The 18,490-nt window shown below is 36.6% G+C and overlaps 1 protein-coding gene across 6 annotated transcripts in view; it reads left to right on the top strand.

Annotated features, from left to right (window-relative positions):
* VPS13D (vacuolar protein sorting 13 homolog D) overlaps window positions 1-18,490 on the top strand; it is a 103,219-nt gene that overhangs the window by 2,005 nt on the left and 82,724 nt on the right. For all 6 annotated transcript variants that reach the window (XM_083802627.1, XM_083802631.1, XM_083802628.1 and 3 more), the window contains exons 2-19: window positions 1,820-1,992; window positions 2,883-2,960; window positions 3,205-3,395; window positions 3,716-3,796; window positions 4,926-5,042; window positions 5,265-5,369; window positions 5,719-5,889; window positions 6,900-7,000; window positions 7,609-7,777; window positions 8,907-8,999; window positions 9,951-10,161; window positions 10,728-10,907; window positions 11,344-11,474; window positions 12,221-12,293; window positions 12,867-13,037; window positions 13,816-13,946; window positions 15,087-15,219; window positions 16,106-18,325. In XM_083802627.1, coding sequence (XP_083658753.1) covers window positions 1,896-1,992; window positions 2,883-2,960; window positions 3,205-3,395; window positions 3,716-3,796; window positions 4,926-5,042; window positions 5,265-5,369; window positions 5,719-5,889; window positions 6,900-7,000; window positions 7,609-7,777; window positions 8,907-8,999; window positions 9,951-10,161; window positions 10,728-10,907; window positions 11,344-11,474; window positions 12,221-12,293; window positions 12,867-13,037; window positions 13,816-13,946; window positions 15,087-15,219; window positions 16,106-18,325 — 4,453 coding nt within the window. In that variant the 5' untranslated portion in view covers window positions 1,820-1,895. The remainder of the gene's footprint in view (window positions 1-1,819; window positions 1,993-2,882; window positions 2,961-3,204; window positions 3,396-3,715; window positions 3,797-4,925; window positions 5,043-5,264; window positions 5,370-5,718; window positions 5,890-6,899; window positions 7,001-7,608; window positions 7,778-8,906; window positions 9,000-9,950; window positions 10,162-10,727; window positions 10,908-11,343; window positions 11,475-12,220; window positions 12,294-12,866; window positions 13,038-13,815; window positions 13,947-15,086; window positions 15,220-16,105; window positions 18,326-18,490) is intronic.

Below are 18,490 nucleotides of genomic sequence, written 5' to 3' on the forward strand. Positions count from 1 at the left end.
CTATGATCTTGCTTTTCTGCTCTGCAGAACTCAGTCTTTTATAAAGTGGCATGAACAGGTTTGTGGGGTTGAGAGACATTTCTAAATACCAAACTGCTACAATACACTTAAAGCATTCTGACCAGAAGATAAGGCATGAGTGCTTTTTGTTCTAGCTGTGTTAAAACATACTTGGTCTTGGCCTTAAAGAAGCTAGTAGTAGTTTTCCAATTCACTGGTTAAATTTCTGCAATCATTTCTGTTTCAAGTCGTGGTAGAGTGCAAAGGGAGGTGTTGACAGGTATGACCAGCGTTGCTTTTCTAACGTAGCTTTTTTGCACCCCTTGATGCGGTACTCCATGCTACCGCTTTGAAAACCTTTTGGAGTAATTTTTGATAAACTATTTACATGATTTATATCTGATTACGTCCCACGCATACACTGTTCCCCCAAAAATAGTTTGCCTAGGGTGAGTTGTTTCACAGATAAGATTTCTGCAAAAGTACAGTTGAAGGCTCTTGGTTGTGATGTGATTCGGATGCCAAATTGACTTCTTGCTGCTCAGCTAAAAGTGCATCCTTCCACTACTTGCACAGCTATCCTTTGTGTGAATTTGTAGGGCCGGCGTATAGCTGTTTTTTTCTAAAATCATGTTCATTTTTGAAGATTAATGGTGAATGTTTTCTTTCCTCCTGTATTTGACATAAATGTTAAGTGGCACCTCTATTTTAGAAACGTAATTGTTCATCACAACTGAAAAGGAGTAAAAACAATATAAACGTTTCAGAAATGCGTTGGGTGCTTTTTCTCAATATTGGTCATGACTTTATTCAGCATAAGCAAAATCTGTAATTCAAACAAGTTTGGAGAAAAAGCGTGTGCTCTCACTTAGCATTGTGCATGGGATACAAATGCTCTTAGCTCTAGTTATCCTAAGTTTCCTGTGAGGTTAGAAAGTCCTTCACCAGAGCGCTTACAGGGTATGGGGAGGGAGGATGATGCATGCTGTTCTACTTAGGGAATTTTCAGCATGTTTTTAATTCAGAAAGCTTAGTGTTCTGGCTTCCTAGAATGGGAGTTGCAGATGTTTGGGCACACAGAGGCGGATGTGAGGTGTTCCTGGTGGCTGCAGAGTCTCTGCGCCGTAGGTATTTGTTCCTTTTTTCAATATCCAGTCTTTTCCCTGTATGTTGTTCTAGCCTAGTAGTAGTAGTCTATAATTAGGTCTTCTAGTAGAATAATTTATAAGTGCTGACTCCAGAAAGTTTTGTGAAGAAGCATGATAAATGGAGGGAGAATAATAAATAGTGTCAGTATGATCAGCCCTTATATAAGTTGAGGAACAGTCTGCTTCTTTCCCCAGTTTGAAAACTGACAGATGTGGCGTAAAATCAATTAAGAGAGTGGCACATGAAGAAGGACACCTGTTACTGTCATCTAGACTTCCAAAACCAGAATGCTGGCAACTTGAAGAAAATGCTGGGAGTGGAAGTCGAGGAAGCCAGTGCAAAACTGCTGCAGCTCAGAGCAGTATTTTAGTCTTCCCTTTTTGAAAAAAGGATTGTTAATTGGCCTAGTTGATAATCATCACTAAATACGGTGTTTTGATTAGACATAGGTTGGAAAGATGAATTTAATTTGCCAATGGGAGTAATCTGTAATCATCAAAGCTCAGTTTGAAGCTCTGTGCTTTGGGACTTAAAGGGTATGGTATGAGCTTGACTTCTACCTTTTAAAAATTGCTTTAGTATTTTTACTGCTTTTTAGCTTGAATACAGTATCTCAGGTTTGCTGAGACTGTATTTCAGACACTCATTTTCTTCATGTTTTTTCTTTCAGGGTGAAACTGCAATTATGGAACAGAGATCCAGAAAATGACAGAAAAATGTTAGTTGCCCTCTTCTAGGACACAGTCATGTTGGAAGGATTGGTAGCCTGGGTCCTCAACACCTATTTGGGCAAATATGTCAACAACCTGAATACAGACCAACTTTCAGTTGCTCTTCTGAAAGGTGAGGTTTTGGGGTATTTTCTGTAATGTTTTTGTTCTGTGATTTAAAAAGGAAAAAAAGTTGGTTTTTTTAATGGAAGATGGAATAGAAACAATCACTTAATATTGTGTTTAACATTTATATAAATGCTTCTAATATAAAGTTTTTTGCTAGCACTTGGCAATCAATGGTAAATTCTCTTGTGTTCCTGTTTATATTCCTTTTAATCAACATTGTTAAACTAATTTATATGAGAGTCTCAACTGCATGCTAAGCTTATCTTAACAGCTTGTTTAGTTTGCATAATGTTTGTGTGTCATTCTTCTGAATACTGTTCAATAACTTCCCTGTTGAAGGACTGCAGCAGGAAATGTCCTGTAGTCTTTACCTCTTACGTTTTGGTGCAAGTCGTTACACCCTTTTAATTAAGACCTTTGTGAAAGAGATGGCGTAAGGATATCTTGTGCTTCTATAAATCAGTAGTTTCTAATTTACCTTTTGCTGCTATTATCTGCTATTTTATAATATTTCAAAGCTTTTGTTTGGGTACTTTTGGTAATACTCAGAAAATACTTGAAGTGTCCCGTTTGGACAGACAAAGAGTAGACGCTTTCTCCTTGATGGCAATAAATTCAGAGCTAAGTCCTTGCAGAAGATTGCTTCTAGATCACCTCATCAAATGTGATCAAATAGTTTGAGTATGTGGCACTGGGAAATTAATGAGCATGCTAGATATTCATGAGAGCTGTTGCAGAAGGTAGTGTGATAGGTTGGCTGTTCTCATGAAATGCTAATTTTTTTTTTCTTCTTTGAAAGATGATGCTAGTTATTTTAAACTTAAAATGTTCAAGTTGGCATTCTTCAACATAACTTTGCTCGGCAAACTTGTCTGTTCTTTGTGTTTTCAACAGGTGCTGTTGAACTGGAAAACTTACCACTAAAGAAAGATGCCTTGAAGGAACTGGAATTACCATTTGAAGTAAAAGCAGGTATGTATTTTGCCTGTGTGTGGGAGACAAATATTTATAAACAGGAAATATTGCGTATATTAGAAGGAGTTTTACCTGTGAGTCAGAAGCTTGAACAAGTGAAGTAACCTGATGTTTGGGTAGTTTTTAGTTTGTTGTTTTTAGTTTGTTTGTTTCTTACACCACTTTTCCTTTCAAGTTTTCAAGGGGTAGTAAAAGTATGTTTACACAAGAATCTGATAGCATCTCTGTTTTGCATTCGTAGGTTTCATTGGCAAAATAACACTACAGATACCATTTTATCGCCCACATGTGGATCCATGGGTGATATCTGTCTCAAAACTGCACTTAATTGGTGCACCAGAAAAGAAGGAAGATTTTGATGAGGAAAGGGAGAAGTTTCAAGAAAGAGAACATAAGAAAGCTCTTCTTCTAGCACTTGAAGAAAAATGGAAAGTGAGTTGCACTTGTATTTCATAGTAAAGAAACTGCTTTTGTAAATTAATTGCATTTTAAGTCTCCTAAGAAGTATATGAATTCTGAGAACAAATGCATAGGAAACTAAGTTAGAAATTGATACAAATACACTAACACAGTGCAGTTTCCAATCCCTGCCCCCCAACATGCATTGATGATACTGAAATCTGTTTTCTCTCTCTCTCTCTCTCTCTCTCTCTCTCTCTCTCTCATTCAGTAATTTCAGTATAATATGTGTACTGTTTCCTGATCAATTGTTAACAGTGGTGGTTAATGCTTATCTCTGTTTTCTTTTTTAGAAAGAACGACAACAGAAGGGGGAATCTTACTGGTACTCAGTTACAGCATCTGTAGTCACCAGAATTGTAGAAAACATTGAAGTAAGCCTTTACTTGTAGAGCTTTTCCCATTTGCTAAAAATAACCTGTGCCCACTGTGCTTCACACTGTGTAGTCCCCAGAGAAGAAATATGTAAATGAATGATAGATGTTTGCCAGAGGACGGTCCCCTTCAATCGCAAACTAGTCCTGAGAGGGACTTGTGGGAAGGACGAACCTTACACCCTACCAAGGGGAAAACAGCAACTCTTTTTGGTTTGTAATAGTCGGTGGATAATTAATTTGCATGAAAATAAAAATAAAAATCTGGCACGTCTCTACCAAATTTCAAAATGACTCAAAAACATGACTGCTAGGCTCTGTAGCTTTTTGTCTTTGGAATTCCTTATGTAGTTAATGACATTTTAGCGTTTAGAAGATGTTGTAGGTTATTAAACTGTATAGTGTTTGCAAAATAAAACTATTTAGCAACATATACGTTACTAATCATTTATATTTAAGAACCTGCAGCTTTCTACAGATTAATTGCTTGTCTGCTGGTCTCCATGAAAGGACTATTCCTTTCTTCTCCTTGTGCAGATAGAATGACTATATTATTTGATTGCTTTACAACTCACTAGAGGCAATTTAGAAGCAAGATAGCTCAGACCACTTGCTTTTCCTGGTGTCTGAGAGGGATGTATTTGCTCATGTGAGAGTATCTATACTTATCACAGTCCTGGACTTTACATTCACTGCGAAACCACCATAACTCAGTGTTCTTTAAGGGTTTACCAATGTAAAATTACTTCAGGTCATCTTGTGCTGCTGCTAGTTTGTAGATCTCGCCTATGCTGATGATTCTGGTACACGAAACATACTTGAATCTTTGTTACATATTTGTCTCGAAAATGGAGAATAATGGTAAGATAGCAAAATAAAGTACAGTCTTTTGTGAAAGTGGCTAACTGTTTTGGGGGAGAAGAGCAGGGAACGGGGTATTTGAGGAGAAGATAGAACCAGAGGGTACAAAACCAGAAGTGAGGAACAGCATTTTGAGGTCCAAATGAGTACCAGAAATTTGCTGGAGGATTGCAGAAATGCGATATTAAATGGCTTCAGTATTAATAAATAGTACTGCTGTGCACTCTGATGTAAATAGCTGTCTCTAGTAATTTTTTTTCCTGTCTAGTTAAAAATTCAGGATGTCCATCTGAGGTTTGAAGATGGTGTCACAAATCCTTCGCAGCCTTTTGCATTTGGAATATGCATCAAAAATGTATCAATGCAAAATGCAGTATTTGAACCAGTAAGTATAACTCTTCTGTACAGGAATTAATGGCAGCTAAGTTGTTATGCTGTACTTTATGGGTGCTACTAAATATTTAGTAAAAAGTATAGCTTTATATATATAACCAGAAGATTATTAAACAGATTGTGGGCATTTTCTATTGTTTATCAAGTATGTAGATTTAAAAACTACATGGCATGTGGTGTATGAGCTTGACTTCGTTCAATTTTTCTACTTCAGGTGGAGAAACTGATGCGGAAAAAGCAATTAGATGTTGCTGACTTCAGTGTTTATTGGGATACCGATTGCACTTTATTGGGTGACCTACCTCCTGGACAGCTGCAGGTACGAGAGAGAGATTTCTCATATGAAAGAGGTGTTTTTGTTTATTTTCTTTCCAATAGTTTCCTTGCTATATTTTAGACCTAACTGTCATAAAAGTAGTAGGTCCAATAAATTCTAAGAGCAGCAGAAGTTTATGGCTTCGTGCTGTCATGGCAGGATATGTGGGTAACCCAAAACGGTTGTGCTGTGACATACCATATGTTTAATCTTTAAAGAGAGAACACATTGAAGAGGTTTCGTAAATGGACTGATATAGTAATGGAGTGTATCCTAATGTATTAAACCAATATATCCTAATAAATATTTTACACTCCCTTCATGTAGAAAAAAATGTTCTTGTAACCCCCAGGAAGCAATGGATAAAAGTATGGAAAGCCGTGATCATAATTACATCATGGAACCTGTATGCACTTCTGCTCTTCTGAAGAGAAATTGTTCTAAGGAGCCTTTAAGGTCTCGCCAGACTCCGCGGCTTGAATGTGACATTCAGCTTGAGACGATACCCTTGAAGCTTTCACAGGTAAACACTGATAATCTTTGTTTAACTCCCGGTTTCTGAGATGGAGATTGCTGAGAAGCAGAGTAAATGAGGCCATTGTGAGCTCTGTGCTGCTATCTATCTATGTTAGGCTGCATTGACTGTCTGAACTAGTTAAGCTTCAAGATTGCTTGGGTATCTGTGTGCTGTATTGCACCGTACTTTGTGGTCAGATTCTAACAAAATGACTGATTAAAGGAGGTATTCCTTTATTTTTTGGTTATCACGATGTCTGCAAAGTCAAATTGGTAGTTTGATGTAGAGTGTATCTTTCTCATCTCACCTACTGCGTATGTTGTTCATACATCAGTGCTCCTGAAGATTCTGCTGGTAAAATGCAGTCTTGAATTATGCATCTCTAAGCAAAGAGTTGTTGCTTCAAGCAGTGAAATACTTGCAGGATTGTTGCAAGTTCTTCACCTCACTGGTTGCAAAACTGGTAGTGTTTGTAACAGCTTAAATACCCCTAGCATAAAACTAAAACTTTCTTAAAGCTTTAGGTTTAGAGGCAACTGAAAGGAATATACTAAAGTTGTTTGGTTTGAAATCAAGCATTCCAAATTATTTTACTGCAGCCTATTACTGCAAAAAAATACATTTTTGTTTACTGTAATAATAAGAAGGATGCATGTGTTTTGTCGTTGTTTTGTTTGTTTAGGTTTTTGTTTGTTTATTGTTTTTTTTAGTCTGTATAATGTACAAAGCAGCCAATATTAAGTTGCTTGCTAGTCTTGACCTGACAAGTTTCATGCTCTGTGTTTGTAAACAAGGAAGCCTGTAAGTTTTATCTCACACATTAACCTTTAGCTACTGGAAGAAGATAGGTGACACTAGGGAACCAAATTATGATAAATATCAGTCTTAATTCTGAAGCCATGTGCAGATCATTGATGCAGATAAGCTAAGCCTGTGGTTGTTTCACCCTCCCTGCCTTTGATTTGGAAAGCACTCTAATATTGCCTAATTGATATTGTCTACTCTTTAACTAAAAGATGCAGTATCAGCAGATCATGGGATTTTTGAAGGAACTGGCTAGAAAGGAACGACAGCTTAAATTCAGGAAGTGGAGACCAAAGGTTACTGTAACAGAGCAGTAAGTATTATCTATGGATGTCTTGTTGAATTAGTATGATACTAAAAATGTTCTAGGTAGAATTGAATGAAGACAAATAGGAGATAGTAGTCATGCTAAGTTTTCATGTCTTATTTCCCTACCTCATAAATCAGTTTTAAATATTGAGACATAATCCAGCTTAAAATTATTCTTACTTAAGTCTTTCAGTCCTCTCACAGTTCCCAGGAATTGAAATTAAATTGGAGGTTCTTCTCCAATGTAGACACTATGGTATTCTGAAATTTTCTTTGTGGAAAGAGCTCCTATAAAATGTTTCATCTTACTTTTAGTAAGAAGAAAGATGGTATAATTTCAGACAGCAGGTCCATATAACTCAACATTGTGGCTTTAATGACTGTGCTTGATGTATAACAGATATACTAAATCCCATTAAAGCAGTGGGGACATTGCAAAGCACTGCTTAATACTACACAATTTGTAGAATTAGCCAATAAGTGCTGTCTCTAATACTGATGCCCTTTCTGATCAGTTGCCCTCTGTTTTCTCTCTGGAACTTTCACTAGTTTGACATACATACATTTGTTTTTTGGAAATACTGGTAATCTAGTAATTTTAAAATATTTCAGCTGCCGAGAGTGGTGGATCTTTGCTTTGAATGCTAATCTTTCGGAGATCAGGGAGCAGAGACGACGTTCTACCTGGGAGTTTGCATTACATCGGGCCCGAGATGCAGTATCTTACACTGACATGTATTATAGCAAGTTGAAGGGGGAACTACTGTCTACTGCAGAGGAGGTATTTAGATTTAAGATTTTACAGTGTTGATTAATCATCTTCTATTTGATCTATTTTGTCCTACCAAATTTAAATTTGTTCTACTTTATAAACATCTTTAATTTTACTGCAGATCATTTTCAAGGAACCGGCTGTATTTTGACTACAGCTGAGTTCTTAATGCTCGAATCCTGGGGTTGTGGGAGGTGTGTGCATGACAGGATTCTTTTATTTTTGTTTTGCTATGCAAAAACTTTTTGAGCTGTAACTGGTTTTCACCAAAAATAGAATTAGCTCTCATAGAATGCTCACGTCAGTCTGTTAAGCTTTCTTAACTCTCATTCTGTATAGACTCAAAATGTATTTAAATATCAGAAGTATTGTCACATTATGCATACGGTGATGTAGGTAATGTGGGGAAAATGGTGGCTAGTTGTTCAGGGGTGCTTTCCTTTGATTTATTTTTTTAAACTTTTTTCCAGTTGATGTTAGGATGAAAGAATTCTGAGGGAAAATGACCCTACTAATCAACCCATGTTCTACTTTAGGAGGAAGAAACCCTGTGAACTATAATTAACTGCTTTATATCTCTAGGTGCATTGGGACTTAAATCAGTTTCCTTAAATCAGTTCAGGGCACCATGTACCTCATATTTCTTAATTACATGTACAGTCTTATTGAAAGCTTAGTTGTATGTAATCCTTACCTGTATTATTTGGATGTGAACTATAGGGGTAGCTCAAAGTACTGGAAATTTTTATAGTAGTATTTTTGCTCATGGCTAAGCTCATCTTTCTGTTAAATCAGGTTACTTTCCATGGTTTATATTTTGTGCTGCAAACCTTGCTCCTGATGCATGACAGAAGGATATAGTTGAACAAAGACTTCTTATCATTAAAAGTGTTAAAATAATGTATTTTACAATCTAAATAAATATACCAAATAAAGGTATTTGAAACAGCAGAGAACGTCAGTATTATGGCTGCCCATATGACTTTATTTTTGTATGCTTAAGTACTTGGATCCTGACATCAGTGCCATGTTAGTTTTTCCATGAATCTCAGATGTAGTGCAGAGAGATTTGTCATGTTTGTGAACAAGATGCTATTTTCTTTTAGAGTATTTACTTTACCTTTTTTTGTCTTTTCAGACAGAAATGCGTCGTATTGAGGATGAGCAAACTTACGAAGAGTTGAAGATACTATGTGAGGTAGTTCATGATAAATTTCATGACCTAGCTGAGGTGAGAAACATTTGTCGTACAGGGAAATATTTGGAATCTTTGAGCGAATTATTTTGAGGTGGTGTTTTCTTTTCTGCTAGAGTGTTAGCATGTATTTGTTTTGATTTTTGAAGTGTGGTATCAATACTAAAATGGCAAACAATGCTTGGTTCCTCAGGTTTTACTTTTGTGTCACTTGCATGGTGAGCTTATGCCTCACCATACAATGGTCTTCCTCAATAGTATTCTTTCCAGAGTTACCAGGGCAAGTACTTTTCATCTTAGAGAGTGTAGCAGTTGCTCCGGAAGACAAATGCCTTCATTACAACTGTCCTCCTGTTCATCTTCTCCCTCCCCCCCAGCTTTTATTGCTGAGCATGGTGTCCCATAATATGGAATAACCCTTTGGTCAGTGTAGGTTGGCTGTCCTGGCTGCGTCCTGTCCCAGCCACTTGTGCACCTGCAGCCTACTGGCCTTCACAGAGATGGGGGTTGGAGAGACGGCCTTGATGCTGTGCCAGCAGTGCTCAGCAGTAGTCAAAACATCGGTGCACTATCAACACCATTCTAGCAAATGTGCATCAACAGCAAATGCAGTATCAACCCCATTCTAGCAAAAAAAAAAAAAATTTAGTGCAAAGCACAGCACTATATGGGCTGCTGTGGGGAAAGTCAACTCCATCCCAGCCAGACCCAGTGCGGCGTTTCTAAACTAAGACTTACATAATTTCATATGACTTCATATATGAACATGTAGCAATTAAATGGTGGTATGTTTGTTGTTTCTTAGCCCATATAGGAGAGCATCTGCAAAGTGTCGATTGAAAGTATCGATCACTGTTGGCATACTGAACTTAAGAGTGCCAAGTAAATAGTAGATGGAATCATATTGTTACTCTGATGCTTTTGTGTGCTCGTGATATTCTCCCACTTACAAGCAGTGATGTATGTGTCTTCAATGTTCAAACACAGAGTGTTAAAGAGCCGTTGCCTGATTCTCCTGGAGTTTCTCCAACAGCAGAATCTGCACGTGGCAGTAGCAGCGGAATGCTGCAGTACCTTCAGTCTTGGTTTCCTGGTTGGGGAGGCTGGTATGGATATGCACAGCAAACATGTGAAGGTGAAGCTTTTGAAGGACTGTTGCCAGAACAACAGGAACAGTGGAATCCGGAAGACATACTAGGTATGTCAGCATGCAGTTTTCTGTTTCTTCTTATTGCTGCTAACACTTTCATAGTTAAATACGTGATAAAGATGAACAGAAAAAACTTCTTGGTTCAGTACTGTTCAAAGATTATGTGCATCAGCTGACACACCTAGGCAGCAGAGCCTGTCTAAAGCTTAATTACCTGTTAAAAAATTCAGTGCCTGGTGTGTTTGCTTATTTCTAAGGGGGTATATGGGATATGTTTGCTTCTAAATATTTTAGATGCTTATGGCAAAGAGCTTTGGGACTTCTTTCCGTTCAGATGGGTGGAGGTAATGCCGTGTACTGTGAATGTGTACAACAGTAACAATACCATGTTGTTGGGATTGTCTTAATTGGGGATTTATTGTACCATAATTGAAATAGAGAGTTCTACTGAATATTCAGTTTTGTTAAGGAAGATGGCGTATCTGCTTTGTTTTATGTATTTATTTTTTTTTAATTCAGAATAACCCTTCTGTTCTTCAGTCGCGTTCCAGGAACTTGATTTATATAACCTAAGTGATGTTTTTGTTTTTTGTTACTTCTTTTTTTTAAATTAGGAGCAGATGATTTTTTTGATCCTGCTGCAGATGCCTCTAGCATGAATACATTTACAAAAAGAGATCATGTTTTTGCTAAATTAAATCTACAGTTGCAAGGTGGCTCTTTTACTCTGTTGCACAAGAAGAAGAAAGTGGTGCATATTGAGGAGAGTGCTTTTATGCAGCTGGAGTTTTCAGGTATAAAGTCAATTTCTGTTTGTTCTTTCTCAGCAAAGATGAGCTTTGTCTACCTTCAGACCTTCCTCTGAGTCTTGCTTTTAGTCCTTTAAATTACTATACTGAAACAAAGTTCAGAATGAAAATATGAAGCCACTTAGTAGAAATTGATACCTCAGATTAGAAGTTTTTTCACTTCAGATATTCACATGATTTCAACATAGTAATCTAATTTTACATGTGTGAAAGAAAAAGAACTGTATTGCTTCACAATCATTATTATATATTTAAAATTGAGTTTTTAATATTTTAGTAGAATTAAATATATATATATTTAAATATATATATATATATAAATAAAAGACCTTCAAACAGATTTGTTGTACATTATAAATAAAAGCTATGCTGTGTGTATTCATAAAACAAAATAAAAACATTTTATGTCTTTATATTTCAGGTGTAAAGATCTTAGCAGAATCTCTTCCTCGACGAAATTCTTCCCTTCTAAAAATTCAGCTTGGTGGTCTTTTTCTGAGGGATTTGGCAACAGAAGGGACCATATTTCCTGTTCTTGTTTTCCCTAATCCTGTAGGTGAAAAAAGCTGTCTATGAGTTACTGTGTAGGATGCGTGTGTATGAAAACAGTTATATACCAAAATTCAACACAGATGTTTCCCTTGGTTTGTGTCTTATCCCTGAAAGAGATGAGTCTTGAAGAAAAATCTCCACTTCTTGAACTTTTACTCTCCCTTTCCAAGGATCATTAATAGAACTCTTCATTGTTTACTTTGTATGCTTGCAACTTCAACATTGCAGTTATATGTGTTGGCAAGAAGATAATTTGTTGAACAAGATTTCATTCCGGAACAATCAGCATTGCTGCTTAATCAGTAATTGGTGTTTTTCATAAAGCTCTTTGGTCCAAGTAAGGGTTTATTTTACCTGCTTACTGTTACACTATCAGCAGAAATACAGAAGTTATTTTTCATAACGAAGCACTAAAGAGATTTTAAGTATCTCTTCTAAGCAAAGAAAGCTTTAGTGCATGGGAGTTCCTTATGTGTCTTTTTACTTTGTAATTTGTAGAGAACTGACTGAAATTGGCACTTCAACCTTTGTCTGTCTACTGCATAGGTAGATTACATTTGCTTTCTCATATAGTTATACTTGCTTCTCATTTGATTTCATCAAAGAAAAACACACATAAAATAGTCTCAAGCAATATATATGATTCACTTAAAGTGACCAGAAGACTGATAAAGACTTCTGTGTTTTTATCAAGTGACTTCGTTTATATTTGTCTAACAATTGTTTTTCTTTTAAATTCTTATAAGCAAAAAGAGGTTGGCTGCGTATCTTCCTTTGGACTACAGAATTTGTCTTCAGAAGTGACTAATCAGAACATTGGTAAAGACTTCATTTTATGTTTGATCAAAGCAAGCATATGCGATTATTCCTAACTAGAAATTTCAAAACTCAATGCCTGAAGTTTGATCATTGTATTCGTGCAAATACTTGTTGCAAATAGTTTCAAGAAACATAAAAGCTTTGTTAAGACATACAAGTGCATGCAGGTTGTCTGACTTCTGACAAAGTGAGTAAATATATATTCAAGACAATGTGAGTTGCAGTTATTCTTTGTCTTGTCTTAAAAGAAAAGAAAAAATAGGTTAGGAGTTCAACTGTAGGACCCCTGTCCTGAAAATGTTTGTATATACAAGCATGTTGAATTTTGTTGATAATAGAAGTTGATCTTACTACTCGCTTTTCAGTTAATGAAGAATTTTCAGGCAGGCACCACTAGTCGTACCAATTAAAAATTAGTGTTTATGTACTTTGTAGTTGTGTTTTTGTTGTTGTTGTTTTTTTGTACTTTGGGTTAGTTATGTACTTTGGGGTTGTTATTTTTTTGCCTTTTTCTGTTTTTTTTGTGTATGCTTTTTTTTCCCAACTGTTTTTTGTAACTTGCGTTTTATTCAGTTGCAGATCCTGATGCTCCAGTGTTTGAGATGCTTTATGAAAGGAATCCAATCCACAGCAATTTTGAGAGGCGCCTGGAAGTCAGTACCAGACCTCTAAATATTATTTACAACCCACAAGCCATTAAGAAAGTAGCTGACTTCTTCTACAAGGGAAGGGTTCATACCTCAGGTTAACCTTTAATGTTTTTGATGTGGGGTTTCTTTTGGTTTTCTGTCTTTTCTTAATGTTGATTTTTTTTTAATTAAAAGTGATTTTTTTTAATCTTTAGAAATGTAAAGTAGTAGAAAAGTAATCTCCATTTTAAATTCAATTGAGGAAGCTCTGAGACTTCTCTGAATGATTTTCTTGTTTAGTTGAATAAGAGATTTTACTTGGGCAGACTCCTGTAACTTTTACATTAAAATTGCAAGTTGCTACTATACTACACGATGAGTGTTCATGCTGCCTAAATTAAAATGCCCAAATTAGGAGGAATATTTCTGTAAGCTCTCTGGAAAAGGATCTAGAGAACTGGTTATTGCAGAGGACTGTTAGAAACAGAATATTTTCTATGGTAATGGTGCAGGCAAAATTCTTGTTGTATCTCTCCTGTTGATTAAATTAAGTCTGACCTTTGTTAAAGCTGTTTGAGGTATCTGAGGTTTTAGATGTGGGACAAACAGCTTCCATAAGCTTCTAAGGACAGCAAGGTTTAGGAGTCTAGTAACATAAAGTAACTGCCTTTGCAGTTTCAGCTGTTAAAATTTGGTTTCTGGGAAGATAAGGGGTGAGAATAAGGAACATTTAAGACATTCTTAATGCACCAGTTAAGATATCTGAAGGAAAAAAAAAAAGGTTTAAGTACTTACCTTTTCTGTCAACTCAAAGTAGGTCTCTCTATTTTTTTTCTGATTCAATAACAAATGAACAAAATTATACCTAATCCTGTTTTATATGTCTTGTACAGGTTTTGGGTACCAGTCTGAGTTAGAGGCAAAAGTGGCTGAAGCTGCCAGAAGACAGTACAACAAGCTGAAAATGCAGACAAAAGCTGAAATCAGGCAAACTATCGATCGTTTACTAGTGGGAGACTTCATTGTAAGTTTTTGACCCCAAGTGGTTACGTAGGGTTTCTTAATGAATGTTTTAGCACTTAAAGTTCTATAGAGAAGGGGGTTTTTTTTGTTTGTTTGTGTGGTATTCTTTTTGAGAAAGCATGAAGTTTTACACATGGTAGTGTATTGTTAGGCATCTTGGCCTTAAAGGTAGCAATGAGACATTTCTATAGATAAACCTAGAAAAGGGCTTGTGTGTTTGAAAGCTCATTTACTTTTATATGTGTAGTTGTTGGTCAAATAAAAACATATTACCTCCACATATGATGTGGAAGTTTCTGTAAAAGCTGAGGAAAGTTGGCTAAGCTCTCTTGGAAATCTTTTATCTGTAACAATTTTTTTTCCATTTTGCTGTGAAGCAGTCTATTTTTCTGGTGTAGGCCTGTTGTGATTAATGGCAGAGTAGTATATTTCTGTTCTTGACCCTGAGATAATTACTGAGATAATTATTGATATTACTGAGATAATTTCATGCCAGCTTCTTGACTTCAGTGTGTGTTGGAGGTCTGTTAGGTCAACTTAATTTTGCGTGTCACTTATTTAAGGATTATTTTCTAAAATCAAGATTTTTTGTGCCTTTATTTTTTTATTCATCCTTAAAATTAAACCAGCAGTTCTCAGGTAACATTACTATATGTATCAGTGTCATTTATCCGTAGGCTGATGCAAGAGAATTTTGTTGAGGGTTGTTTTCAGTGAAATGAAAGATAATTGTTCTCAACAATTAATAATTTGATGTTTGATAAAACACAGTCTAGTGCACATTGTATTTATGGATAGCCTTGACAATTCCGCGGAAAATGATAGATGTCTTCTCTAAGCTGTGGAGGCAGGTTCAGTCTCCCCAGCCGAGAGATGGGGTGCTCAGTTCAACTATCTTAGCATGGAACTCTTCACCTTCTGAAAGTGTCTCTTCATTGACTGTAATGCAAGTCTGAACAGCTATTTTGAACAAGCTACCAAACATTTACATGTCTGAAGCTTTGTGAAAGTTAGCTCTTCAGCTGGAAAAAGTGCCTAACTAAAGTGATTTGTTTGGCTTTTGTTTGTTTTGGTTTTGCTTTGATTATGTTAAGGGAAGCTATTTCTTTTGGGCCCTTATTCCTTTCTTCTTAACTTTCAGGAAAACAGCAAAAGCTGGACAGTGTGCCTTGATATTTCTGCCCCTCAGGTGATCTTTCCTGATGATTTCAAATTTGTGGATCCAGTGTTAGTTGTTATAGATCTGGGAAGAATATTACTTACCAATTCTCAAGGTATGGTCTAAAATTATTGCGGCCAAGAAAACAAGGGTTTTCTTTGGGATGGAGGGTGGGGGGCTGTAAAATTACCTTTTAAATGAAATGATCCCCTGTGATATCTTACTCCTCTTGAAGGTTATGAACAGGTATGAAGCTAGTGTGTCAGGCACTTTACTGTAGATGAGATTTTGGCTTAGAGGGATACAAAATATAGCTGTAGAATGCTTTTTTTGGGACAGTTCTCCCAGGGAAAGGATGCTTTGAATAAGCCCTCCAACTCTGCAGTCATATGGGTCCTCTGTTCTTAGCAGATGTGTCTATAGCTAGCCTAAAAAAAACTGAAAGGAAAATTGATGTTCTTTATTTATATCAAAAGTTAAAATCATTGCTTCATAAACAAATCATCACTTCTTTCCTGTTCCACTAGGAAAACAATGAATGAAAGTTAAAAAGAAATTGCAGTGGAACTTGTAAATAAAATTAGACCTATTTAAAATCTAGCTGAACTTTATGGTGTGTGAGAATATGTTAAAAATTTTGAAAGAGATAACTATGTGGTATTAATTTAATTTTTAAAAAAGTATGGCTGTAGGTGAGCAGTTCTGTAGTGCAGTTGAAAGTCAAAGTGTCAGGCCTAGAACTGTCTACAGTAGAATTTTATTATTGTATCTTCTATCTTAGGGCAAACTAGAAAAAGAACGTAGATTGTTTACACAGGGTAGATTTGGATTTCCCTGTGAAACTGAGGCATCAGCCTGTTAGGAGTATCTTGAGCTTAGTTAAATAAAGTGAAAGAAAATTTGGAGAATGGTGTTTCCCATCATTAGGTAATGATGGGAAATACCTAAGGAGGGGGGAAGAACACTTTTGTTTACTTGTTTTTTTATTTATTAATCCGCAGAAGAATCTAAAAGGAATGCAGATACTTTTTCATCAGAATTCAATGAACTAAGTGATGAAGAATATAAAACGCCTCTTGCAACTCCTCCCAATACTCCGCCGCCAGAATCTAGCACCAACAGTGGTATCAAAATGTCTGAATTTACTGGTGTAGAAATAAGTGAAGAGCAACTACAAGCACACTTAATGAGTAAAAAAATGTATGAGAGATACACACTTTCATTTATGGACCTTCAGATCATGGTGGGCCGAGTGAAAGACAACTGGAAGCATGTTCAAGATAGTGATGTGGGTCCAACACACGTGGTAGAAAAATTCAATGTTCATCTGCAATTGGAACGTAGATTGATATACACATCTGACCCAAAATACCCAGGAGCAGTCTTGTCTGGCAGTCTACCAGACTTGAAAATTCATATCAATGAAGACAAAATATCAGCTCTGAAGAACTGGTGTACACGGCTGAGTGCATCTGAAGCTAAGTCTTCAGATGGCCTACATTTAGGAAAAGACAAGATTTTTTCAGAGGTAGACCAGCTTGGCAGTTTGCATGATTCTGTAATGAATCTAACACAGAGTGTTGTAATGCTAGAGCAACATACCAGGGAAGTTCTTGTTGAATCTCAGCTGCTTTTGGCTGAATTCAAAGTAAACTGTATGCAGCTGGGTGTTGAAAGTAATGGACGATATATCTCTGTACTCAAGGTTTTTGGCACCAATGCCCATTTTGTGAAAAGGCCTTACGATGCAGAAGTGTCCCTGACTGTTCATGGCCTGTTACTTGTTGATACTATGCAAACATATGGAACAGATTTTGATCTCTTGATGGCTTCTCATAAGAATCTGAGTTTTGATGTGCCAACAGGGAGTCTTAGAGACAGCAGGGCTCAGTCACCAGTTTATGGACCATGTGATGCACATCCCATTGATGCAGCTAGTCTGACAGAGAGATGCACTGCAGCATCAAACACTTCATCTGGTAATAATGGGAAAGATCAAGAGTCCCTGATAAAATTAGAGTATCAGTTTGTGAGTGCAGAATGCCCATCGATGAATTTGGATAGCAGTCTGCAGGTAATCTCTCTACAGGTTAACAACCTGGATATCATCCTTAATCCAGAGACAATTGTTGAACTCATAGGTTTTCTCCAGAAATCTTTCCCAAAGGAGAAAGAAGACTCTAGTCCTCAGCCTTTAATGGCGGATTTGGAAAGAGATTGGAGGGAGCAGGAAACCTTTCAGTCTACTTACGTGCAGAATACAGAGGTAGCAGTTGATATTCACTGGCTGAATATACTTCTCCTCAGGACAGTTGGCATGACAAATGGAGAAAAATATGGCAGAAAAATTGCTACAGCCAGTATTGGTGGCACCAAAGTCAATGTTTCCATGTGTAACAAATTTGATGTGAATGGCTCTCTTGGATGTCTTCACCTTATGGATTTAACACAAGACAGCATTAAGAACCAGTATGTTGTCAGCATAGGGAATACAGTAAGGTATGAGAATCTCATTGGTGATGTAGATTACCTTGAACCATTGTTCTTTAGACTTGATGATGGAAGTAGCCTTCCAGATGCTTTAAGTTTCACTTTGACAGAAAAATCAAAAGAGGAATGCTCTCTCAATCTCAAAATGGCCTCCTTACACTACAACCACTCAGCTAAATTTCTGAAAGAACTAGCTTTGTCAATGGATGAATTGGAAGAGAATTTCCGCAGCATGCTGAAAAGTGCAGCTTCCAAAGTTACTACGGTCTTGGCAACTAAAACTGCCGAATACAGTGAAATGGTTTCTTTGTTTGATACAACACCAAGATCAAGAGATGTTGCCAGCTTAGAAGATACTGATGGCTATGCATTTGGATCACCACCTCTCAAAAGTGAAACTATTAAGCTTATACTAAATGTAAACATTGAATCACCAATTGTCTCAATACCTCGAAAGCCTGGTAGCCATGAACTGCTTGTAGGCCATCTAGGACAAATATGCATTCAGAATTTTGTACCAGGAGAAGATGAGTCTACAAGTGATAGACTGCAAGTTGAAATTAAAGATATTAAAATGTATTCTTTAAATAGCAGTCAGTTTATGAGCAAGAAGGAGTCTACAAGTGAGACACCTCATGGTCTACATTCTTCAGGTCCTGCTAGTATTAATAGCCAGGAAGAATCCCATTTTACTCGTCATGACTTCTTTGAATCGTTACATAAAGGCCATGGTATGTTAATTGGAGGATTCTTAATTATTTTAATGTAATAGATAGCACTAAAAATGGGTGTTGACTGTAGGTCTGATAATATATTCTCTCACCCTTCCCCCAGAAATGTCTTGCTCAGTTTTAATTACAGTAGACAAATTCTTTTATTTGTATCCATTTTTATTC

This window comes from Anser anser (genome assembly GCF_964211835.1).
Source record: "Anser anser genome assembly, chromosome: 17".
Classification (NCBI taxonomy): Eukaryota; Metazoa; Chordata; class Aves; order Anseriformes; family Anatidae; genus Anser; species Anser anser.